General features: G+C 37.7%; 1 protein-coding gene across 25 annotated transcripts in view; it reads right to left on the reverse strand.

Annotated features, from left to right (window-relative positions):
- Nucleotides 1-8933, reverse strand: part of LOC121427594 — a 157796-nt gene extending 148863 nt beyond the window's left edge. For 17 of the 25 annotated variants that reach the window (XM_041624165.1, XM_041624219.1, XM_041624187.1 and 14 more), the window contains exons 1-3: nt 8728-8932; nt 7354-7828; nt 1605-1640 (exon numbers count right to left, since the gene is read on the reverse strand). In XM_041624165.1, coding sequence (XP_041480099.1) covers nt 1605-1640; nt 7354-7828; nt 8728-8739 — 523 coding nt within the window. In that variant the 5' untranslated portion in view covers nt 8740-8932. Of the gene's footprint in view, nt 1-1604; nt 1641-7353; nt 7829-8727 lie in introns of all 25 variants that reach the window. The other 8 variants (XM_041624179.1, XM_041624242.1, XM_041624234.1 and 5 more) reach the window with 3 other exon arrangements.
- Between the last annotated feature and the right edge of the window lie 2026 nt (nt 8934-10959).

Below are 10959 nucleotides of genomic sequence, written 5' to 3' on the forward strand. Positions count from 1 at the left end.
GCTTCGCGAATTAGGATGTCTCTCGCTTCGCTCGGGAAGCAGCTGCCAGGACCTCGACAAGAGGCTATAAACTGGACTTCAGAATACGGGTCTGGGTTTAAAATACACACGCGGGGCACCATTATATGAATCAAAACCAGTTTGGTGTTGAATACTGTATAGCCTCTTGTATTGTGAATAAAATAATATCCTTGGCTTAACTCTAATAAGACTGGGTGTTGATTCAGCCCCCCCCCCCCCGAAGTTTTTGCGATGAATCCGCAGCGCAATTTTTTACCCCGTCGTTCGCAGACTATTTATTTTCAAGTCTCGCGCAACTTTGACACCAAAATTGTGACCCCCCGGTACGTCGTTCTGAAATTACGCAATATTAAGTAACGTAAGTGCATCCAGACTCAAAATTGCTCAAAAGTGTGAATTTGTGTACAAATCCAATGCAAATAGAGTTTTTTTTCCCCAAATTCATAAATGTATCATTTTTTTCTATTTATTATTATTATTATTTGTTTGGCGTCACCTTTGCCTGGGAGGCGAAAAGCGAACTGAATCACTGACCCGCAGGTCGATCCTCCCGATATAACTGATTGGGGGATGCAGGTGGACAACTACACCGGGGTTACCCCCATAGTGCAGTGGGTTCTTAACGTGCAAAGGTGGTGACTCTCCTCTACACGGGGCCTCCATTTAACGTCCTATCCGAGGGACGGAGTGTTTTCCATTGTAACATAGCCTGCATCTATGAAACATGGGAGAGACGTTTACACACAACGCACTGGCTTCAGTCATCCGCCCGGGGTGGACTCGAACCCACGATCTTTGGTTCGACGGGCAGACGCGTTACCGACTGAGCCAACACCGCTCTCAATAAATTTTAAATCAATGCTTTAAATCAATTAAGTTCCCGACAATTTCCATCTAAAAAACAAAAATTCGAAACACAGAGAAATACATAACACATTTAGAAAACAATGAAATACATAAGAAAATAAACTTGACGTTGATTTTTTCTTAAAGTACATTTGATCAGATCCTATGAAGAGTCTGTGAACCATTTGGGGCATTTACCAATTCCATCTTGTTTATCGTCAAGTTCCCGACAATTTCCAGTGAAAAAAAGTCGGAAAAGTCGAAAAACAAATAATAAAATAAGAAATTTAATAAACAAACGGAAATGCATAAGAAATATAGAAAACAGTATAATACATAAGAAAATAATTGTGATGTTGATAAAATTCTAAAAGTACATGTGATAAGATCCTATGAAAAGTCTGAACCAAAAAGTGGCATTTTAGGGGCAATATTAGACCCAACATATGATTTTACGCATAAGTACTTGGCAATGGGTTTTTCGCAGAATTTGATCTTATCGTTAATGTTATGCAATGGGTAACGCGCCTGCCAGTTTTCGTCTGTTTTCGTCGCGATCGCCGGATCGACGGCCCTAATAAGGGGGCTAAATCAGCCTCCTCCCCTTCTCACTCTTCGATCTTCGGAGTCAAATAGCCCATTTCGAGTTAAAACTAATGATTGAATCAATCTTGGAACGTATAAAACCAACAGTCTTTTGATTTCATGTTATTGTTCTAAGACAATTGCTACATTACCTGTCGTTCCCGCTGATGAAGATGTAGAAAGTGGACCTTTATGGAAGCAAAAAAAAACATATATAGTAATCGTCAGGATATTATGGACGCATTTTCACGAAACATTATAAATATCGTACACATGCACTAGTACTAGGACTTAAATGTGTATGCACTCGCCAGACAAGGCAGAGAGTTGCTCTTATGGGATATTTTCCGAAATCCGTACACAATAGGCTTTGATCGCAAATTTCCAAATTAAATGGGTTTTTTAAAATAATATTTGACAATCCGTAGCTCAATCACTGATGTAAATCAATTATACATGTAAACAAATTCTCCTAATGATCATTGATTTTTGTGTAATATGGGTTATATCAAGGAGGTTTCAAATGAGACGGAGTAACAGCAAATAAAATCCCTTTGAACAAGATTAAAAACCGCCAGCAGAAAGTATGTCAGGCATGCACTTTGCTCAACATTTCTTGCAATATTGTGTAGACAAATGATTCCCGCATGACTCTGCAGCTATCATGGCTATAGGTCATGTACAAAGGGAAATATGCTATTGTGATGATAATTATTTTTTCGCCGCATCTGGTCTGGGTATGTGTAGTACCAAGAAGATTCTATATGACTGGAGTTCCATCTGGCAACAAATTAGTCAGCTGTTCATTTCTAAAGAAGGACAAAAGAAAGAACGGCAATAAGGACCTTTTGATGTGCGCCTTCGAAGCCGTCAGTTTCATGCAGCGAAGAAATCCGAGGGGTGAAATTTTACGAATTTTATTAATAAACAAATTGAAATTTGAATGCATGACAAAACATCAATAACCAAGTACTATTACGACGAGATGTTTGCCCAAATTATATCAATCAACCTTTAAGTAGTGAAAAAAGAGACTGAATTTGACCTTTATTGAAACTAGATTTTAACACTTTTCCGATCGTTTGCGGCGAATGAAAATGTCAAATGTGGTCGGTGGAATATTGTTGTTCATTACTGTATATGCCAGATGAGTGCCCGTACATGCCCAGACGAGCAAATTTGAGTCATATTTCAGACATATTGCATAGTTTATTTTTGCATGCCTCCGAATTACTATACACATATAACCAGACCAAGATGCGGCAAAAATATATGTCCTGAAATACGACTCAAATTTCCTCGACTAGGCATGTGCGGGCACTCATCTGGCACATACAATAATGAATAGTAATATTTCATCGACATTTGAAATTTTCATTTGCCGCAAAAGATCGGAAATCTGGTTTCAGTAAAGGTCAAATTCTTACTTTTTCCACAAATTAAAGGTAAATTGATCTGGGCAAATATGTCAGCGTAATATATAGTGCTTGGTTATTGATGTCTTGTCATGCGTACAAATTTCTGTTTGTTAATTAATATAAAAGCTGGAAAATTGATCCAAATGGATATTCGTAATATTTCTCTCTTCGGATATCTTCACTGAAACTGGCGAAGGCGGACATCAAGCCCTTTTCACGCGGTAAAAATACTTTTCGTTTCAAATTGATCAATTCTAAAGCTTCATTAATTCAATACGCCTGACTGATGATCGCAAGCTTAAGATGTTAAGGCACGGTCACACCATGGAGCTATTAATAGCTCTATGGTCACACCGCCCGAGCTTCTTCTTCTTCTTATATTGGTTTGAGTGGCGATTAGTCATATTTGACTATTGTACGTCGCCATTTTATACTCTATTAATAAAAATCTCACTTCTCACATAATAAAATTATTACCAATAATAATGTATACATATGTGAAATATTTTTCATGTGCATCCTTCTAATATGAAAAAGGGATAAATATGGTATAGTTTGCCGTAACTCTATAATCAATATGGCATATAAACAAATCTTCACCAAAAACAAACCGCGAGCTTCAGCTCAGTTCCAACTAGTTGCGTTTGCCCTATCCATTCAAGATGCAATCATACCGGTCAGCACGGTACATGCCTAGGTCACCCATGCATAGACGAGGGGCGCTAGTGTACGAGGAGGCGTCGTGTACCTCCAACAAGAGCGTTGTTGGAGCGGTAGGGAGAGAGGGTCGAATTACGCTCACAAAATTTGGGGAAAAAATCGAAAAAAAAATCGAAATCGAAAATGGTGAACGGTAGCGAGCGGTGATGATTTTTTTTCTCTCCGCTCCACGACCGCTCCAACAATAAAGTAAACATTATCACAAGTCCATGAGCTTCGTCTCTCCCAAGAAAATATGAAGAGGAAAAATCTAAAACTCACTCATAAATGCACTATTGGACATCATGCTATATCTAATATTTATCTGCTTTCTCTCTTCACTCAGTCACAAATGAATTCACTAACAAGGAAACTGTGGTTGTCATCTGAATGACATTCTCTTCATACTTGTCTACTTAAATCCTATAATCGTTAGCGTAAGAGGGGCGTGAAGCAGTCCGTGTTCGGGACTGTATGCACAGATTGTATGCGCAGTTGATAACAAATCACTTAAATCATGGAAAATCGATGTGCGGTTCTGATCTTTATACCTTTGGTAATTAGTTCCATGTGTTTATTTGGGAAAATGTCCTAATATCTTAATAAATAGGCAAATATTTTATTGATTGTTAACCAATTAGAATTCCATTTCCCCGAGTTTCTCCATAATATTCCAGATATGGTGCACTCTAAAAATTCGAATGTTAAATCAACATTTGAAAGGTTGGAGGAGTGACAACCTTTTCCAAAGGTTACATCCAACCTTGTATAAAGCTGAATCCAACATTTTAAGTGTTGGGTAGAACCATTTAAAGTGGTAAATGCAACATTTAGAAAATGTTGTCACTCCTAGCGCTCCAACCTTTCAAAAGAGTAAGATAACATTTCTTTTTTAGAGTGTGGCACATATACATATGTATATATATGTTTGTGTTAATCGTCCATCTCTTCATAGGTCCATGCTTCTACGTCTACTCATTTGCTTTCCAAAAGCGTCTGCTGGCGGGTTAAACTATCTCTGCAAGTTTCACCATCAGGGAGTGGATTCACCTGCAGTCGCAGGAGCAGCGGCAGTCTCGAGGGCCGGGATGAGTGAACATTCCCTTTTTGGAGTTTCAGATTATGAATGCGGGGGGAATAAAAGCAGTTGACGAGGGCAAAACGCCATTGTCACCTGTCTCCTTCATTCTCAGCCCAATAAAGAGTCCGATACTGCAACAAACATTTGTGAATAATCAATGTGCCTATTCGTACCACACCCAATTCACAAAAGATTTTTTTTTATCCTGTGATCAATAGACCGTAGTACGTACTTAACAATGCTTGCATGGCCAAGAGATTCTTATTCAACTTAACACTCCTTTTATCTTGTAATTTCCTGGTGTTTTTCAATAAACCAGCTATTCTGCATGAGAAAGAAGAATCTCGGATTGTCAAAATGATAATGTTTTGTTAATATGCATGATATGTGGGCGTTTTATAGAATAGAAATGGTTTATTAAACAGAAATCACTTGCAACCGAAAGGCTGAATTACAGATACAATAAAAAAGGTAAACATCGAAATTACACGAGGAACCAACAAAATCAGGGAACGGACCTACGAAGAGATGGACGATGAACGCGAGCCTTCATTTATTTTCATTACGGAGGTTTTCGACTATTATGCATTATCTTGTTTATAGTAGCATTTTAAAAGTTCTCACAATTTATTCAATGGTTTTGTATTTTAATGTTTTAGTCTTTGAACCTTATGAAAATAGTTTTTTTTTTCGTTCAAACAGCAATTGAATATTTGCATTGAAAATATGGTCTATAAAGGACAAACGCTGTACTTTGTGTGCACTTCTTTTGACAACATTACATTATATATAAGCTTATATTCTAATTTTAATTTCATAACACATGTAATTGTTAATCATAATATTTCAAGTCATCTTAGTGTTTTCAATAATATAATTTATGAATGTAGTCAATAATGATAATCGTGTATTTTTTCTGACTATAGGCTTTACCATCTGATAATAGCATAATGTTGTTTATTTAAATGCATAAACATTTCATATTGACTGGATTTTATAATTGCACATGGAAACAAACACTCTTTATTATTTAAGTTCTTTGTTTGTAAAAGTAATGCATCTAAACATTTATTGCAATTTTAAAGGACCGCGGAACGGTTTCCAAAGTGAGGAGGGGGCTGACCATGCAACAAATCACAATCTTATGGTAAATTTTACGTTTTTGTACCCCGGGTTTTGTACATGGTTTTGGAAAAAAAGCTTCCGCGACCCCTGTTTTATAGCGATTTTATTTTTTTATAATTGTAAGCCCCGACTATAGTGAGCAGAGCTTATAACAGAAAACTAGTTTTTCTTTCAGTCATCCCCAGGCACTAGTCGGTGGGTAATTTCTTCCTCTCGTACATATTCTTGTTGCCTTTTGTCTGGAAATAAAATACATAAATAAAATGAGATGGAATAACAGCAAACAAAATCCATTTGAACATGTAAAAAAAAAACCTTGGTTGAACCACGTTCGAAGCCGCAAACAGAAAGTATGTCAGGCTTGCAATTTGCTCAATATTCCTTGCAAACTTACAAAAGTTTCCCGCACGCATGACACCGGAAATATGCCTTGGTAATGTACTTCTTTGCTGCATCTTGAGGCTTGAGCAGTAAACAGTACATTATCTGTAAAGCGCCAAGACGCGCGTCGTTCCGATGTTAAGCGGATTATCATTACTTTTTCGGGGGCATGCGAAAAGAAATTATGCAATATTTCCTGGAATATGACTAAAATTTTACTCGCCTGGGCAGCTGCGGGCACTAACTTGACATATAAAAAATAATAAGAAGCAACAATATTCATAAGACCGCATTTTAAATATGCATTTGTCGGGACTCGCGAACGGGAACAATCGGAAAAGTGTCAAAATCTAGTTTAGATAATCGGGCAAATTTATCGGCGCAATTTTACTTCGATATTTACGTTTTATCGCGTGTTCAGATCCCAGTGTGTTTATTGACATAAAATATGAAATATCAGTACAAAATGATTATGTTTCCAAAAATCACTCCTTGGATATCCCAATGAAACTGGCGGATTCGAAAGGCGGACATCAAAGGCAACATTACTGTACTTCTTTTTTGTTTCTTTATAGACATGGACATTTGTTTGAATAAATTTGTTGCCCCTGGAACTCCAGTCATAAAAATTTCATGATGCATCTAGTGTCCGTCGCTTAATAGAGGCGTTTTGACAAGAAGTCTTTGATTATTTACATAAGAATAGTTTCCCTGGATTTGATTTTGTTGCTGAATCCCTGTTCCCAATGTCTACCAATCAACATTCAGATTTGGGGCAGCAAACTTGAAAAGCAGACGATCTCTCTGATTATTTTTCGATCCGCAAAATCGATAAAATTGAAAGTTACACGATCTCCACACGCTTTGTGCCAATTAAATTCTGGACTAGAGAGAAACCCGGAAAAATGGGATTATAAATGATAAAAAATTAATAAAAATATCGCTTCTATCTTAAGATATGCATATATTTTCAAAAATAAAACAAAATGTGATTAATAATATTCTGCGCGAACATTCTTATGACACCTAGATTGATCCTTGTCATTTGAAAATATATTTAAAAAAAACACGTAATAGACTAGACTAAGATCCACGCAGTTATTGGTATCGAAACTCATCAAGGAAATAAGTGTAGAAAAACCAAAAGAAAAAGATGCCCCTCAAGCCCCCTTGGGGACATGAGGGGTAAATACTCACCTAAGAATGAAATGATGACATAAATACCGGCTCCAAGGATGATTAACATTGAGAGAACAATGAGAACAATTACTGAACAAATTGCAATTTTCCGACTTCTGTTTGTTTCATTCCCTTCCATATAGGTCATCTCCGGGAAATTATGAAGTGCTTGTTCCATCGAGTGTTGCTTAAAATCGGTTAGATTTGGAGGTCTCATCTGACCGTGTCTCTTAGATGAATTCTCTCTGAAATTTGTTTCATGAGAAGAACCAAATTTGTTTTTGTTTGCGTTTAATCTCAATTCTGAATGTCGTCGATCAGATTCAGAAGAATTTCTATTAAACTTCCAATTGGCGTGATATGTTGGTTCTTCCCAGTCATGATTCGGTCTTGATGAGTGCCGGTTGTGCCTGGTTCTATGACGGCCGACATCATTTTGAACTGTGAAGACTGGATTTCCAGACCTTTCTTGGTCATAGTAATAGGAAATCCTCTGTGAACGTGAAATGACCGAATGAATTACATATTTTAAAGCATATTTCAATGTTTTAAGAAGTATTTTCACGAATTACGAAAAAACAATGTCTAGATGGTATTTCATTTACGTCAATGGAATACAAATTTACAAGACGCAATGAAAGAAAATTAGAACAGATTTATACTTTATGCTAAAGATTTTCCACACAACCATTTTCTGAAACTTCTTGTAATTAACGAACAATATGGGTCCCTTATTGACTCAGCATCAAATGGAATGATGTAGCTACAAATGAAAAGGACAATTTCCCAACAATTCTTACATGTACTTTACCATTCACAGTTCATTTGTTAATGGACAAGTCCACCCCAACCAAAAGTTAATTTGAATAAAAAAAGAGGAAAAATCCAACAAGCATAATACTGAACATTTCATTAAAATTGGATGTAAAATAAGAAAGTGGTGACATTTCAAAGTTTCGCTTCATTTCACAAAACAGTTATATGCACATCCTGGTCGCTATGCAAATGAGGAGACCGATGAAGTCACTTTTTCTTTCATTATAAAAATATGAAATATTCAATTTTTTTCTCATTGTTACATTAAACAAAGATTAATTCCTCCCTGAACTATGGAATTAGCATTGTTTTAATACTATATGGTTCAGTCAAGTTGATCCAATTGTCAAATATGTAAAGTAATTGGGAAAAATCATTCAAACAACAAGAAGTATGTTATAATATATAATACTCAACTCCCAAACCTCCACTTTTTTCGTCTTTTCATATTTCTATCCACTTTTATCTCAGTCCTTCCCGGATTGTCATGTACACATGGTGTATCGTAACCGTAAGTCACTTCCGCGATTGTATACCACCGTGCAAACCTTCAAACCTTAAACAAAATATACTCACATCTCGATTCATTTTGATCACCTCTGCTCTCCTCTCTCTAGCACTGAATCATCCAATATATGAATTTAATTCAAAGCGCCATTTTGTTCCAGTAGTGTTGGAGGTAAACGATGTTATCGCCTAGTTATCGAAGACATCAAGGTACCCAAGAGCTGAGCCTACTTATTTGAGATATAGTGAGTGTTATGCGTTGGAAATTGTCTATCACCTCGCATTGCCAAAAAAACTCTTACAAAGGCGACTTTCTGAGACGTTACGTAATATAAACAAAAAAGGAGTCCGGGAAAAGAGTGAATTGGTCCTAGGCGGACGAAAGGACCCATTTCTTTAATGCCGTTGACTTGATAGACCCCCGGCCCATTCCCCCAATTTCTGCGAAGTAATCAAATATTGTTAGAAAAAAAAAGCAGATCCCTACAGATTTTTTTAACGATGAAATAGTTAAGACTGTTAATAGCAATAGCTATTAACCGTCAAGCAAATTTTAGCAGGCGCAGTTAGCCGGGGCAGTTTGCAATCGCTCGATCTTACTAGTTATTTAATGCTCGCTCAGTTTTAAGGAATCAAGCAAATGCTAAGCAAAAGCAATTGCTATATTTTATGCATCGGAGCCGGTCAGATGCATGAATATTAAAGCACAAAAAATGCTAGAAAATGTGGAGAGGTACGGAGAAAGGGTCGAATTTCGCTCACAAAATTGGGGAAAAAATCGAAAATGGTGAACGGTAGCGAGCGGTGATGATTTTTTTTCTCTCCGCTCCACGACCGCTCCAACAACACTCGGGCGGTGTGACCATGCCTTTAGCAAATTGCTTTATTTCGTATTATATGCATAACATTGATTGTGCTTAAACCATACCATTTTCTTGCCTTCAAAACACATTCGCTAGCGGTTTGAACGATAGCGAAGCCATGGAGTGCGAACACGACTCGCAGAACTACGCTCGGGTGGTGTGACCGACACTGCTTTAAGACGTGGTGTCAAACTATTCCTTTTACTTGATTCTAATGTAGGATGGTTGTTTTTGGCTGGTCACACCGCCCGAGCGTTGTTGGAGCGGTCGTGGAGCGGAGAGAAAAAATCATCACCGCTCGCTACCGTTCACCATTTTCGATTTCGATTGTTTTTGTCTCGCCTGTGTAGCGGAGTGAGACATAGGTATCACTATTTCCGGCGTCGTCGTCGTCATCAATTGTGTTGTACACCCAATAACTTTCTATAGCTTCGAGGTGGGATCATCAAATTCATACCAGAGGTCCATCTCCTGAAGGCACAGGTCAAGTTCGAATATGAGTCGAATTTGAATAAGGTCAATGAACTTTCCATGACTGACACAATTGTGTTATACACCCAATTACTATAGCTTCGAGGTAGGATCACCAAATTCATACCAGAGGTCCATCTCCTGAAGGCACAGGTCAATTCGAATATGAGTCGAATTTGAATAAGGTCAAAGTCAATGAACTTTCCATGACTGGCACAATGTGTTGTACACCAAATAACTTTCTACAGCTTCGAGATGGGATCACCAAATTCATACCAGAGGTCCATCTCTTGAAGGTGCCGGTCAAGTTCAAATATGAGCAGAATTTGAATAAGGTCAAAGGTCAATGAACTTTCCATGACTGGCACTGTGCTGTGCTGTAAACACAATAACTTTCTATATCTTCGAGGTAGGAGTGCCAAATTCATACAAGAGGTACATCTTTTGAAGGTGCAGGTCAAGTTAGAATGTGAGTTGAATTTAAGGTCAAAGGTCAGTGAACTTTCCATGACTGGCACTGTGCTGTGTTGTACACACAATAACTTTCTATAGCTTCGAAACAGGTATTAAAGATATCTGACTGGTACTGTATGTTCGTATGCTCTTTGCATCTGTTTGTTCCACTAATGGCATGACCTAATCTGTTTGTTCCACTAATGACATGACCTATAGTTTTGACATGCAGTCTCTTCATGACTGCAATATGCAGGCGAGACAACGCTTGGCGTTTGCCTTGTTGTTTTTGTTTTCGAATTTTTCCCCAACTTTGTGAGCGAAATTCGACCCTCTATCCCTACCGCTCCATGACCGCTCCAACAACGCTTGGGCGTTGTGACCAGGCCTCAAGTCGTTTCCTATTTTGTTTGTTTTCTTTACTTTGTGTTTTCTTCAGCTGTTTTACATATCTGTTCCGTCTAGACTTGAGTTCATTTGCATTTCTTTACAACATTGCCCTTGCAGTCTGAAC

Source organism: Lytechinus variegatus, chromosome 1 (assembly GCF_018143015.1).
Source record: "Lytechinus variegatus isolate NC3 chromosome 1, Lvar_3.0, whole genome shotgun sequence".
In the NCBI taxonomy this organism is placed as follows: domain Eukaryota; kingdom Metazoa; phylum Echinodermata; class Echinoidea; order Temnopleuroida; family Toxopneustidae; genus Lytechinus; species Lytechinus variegatus.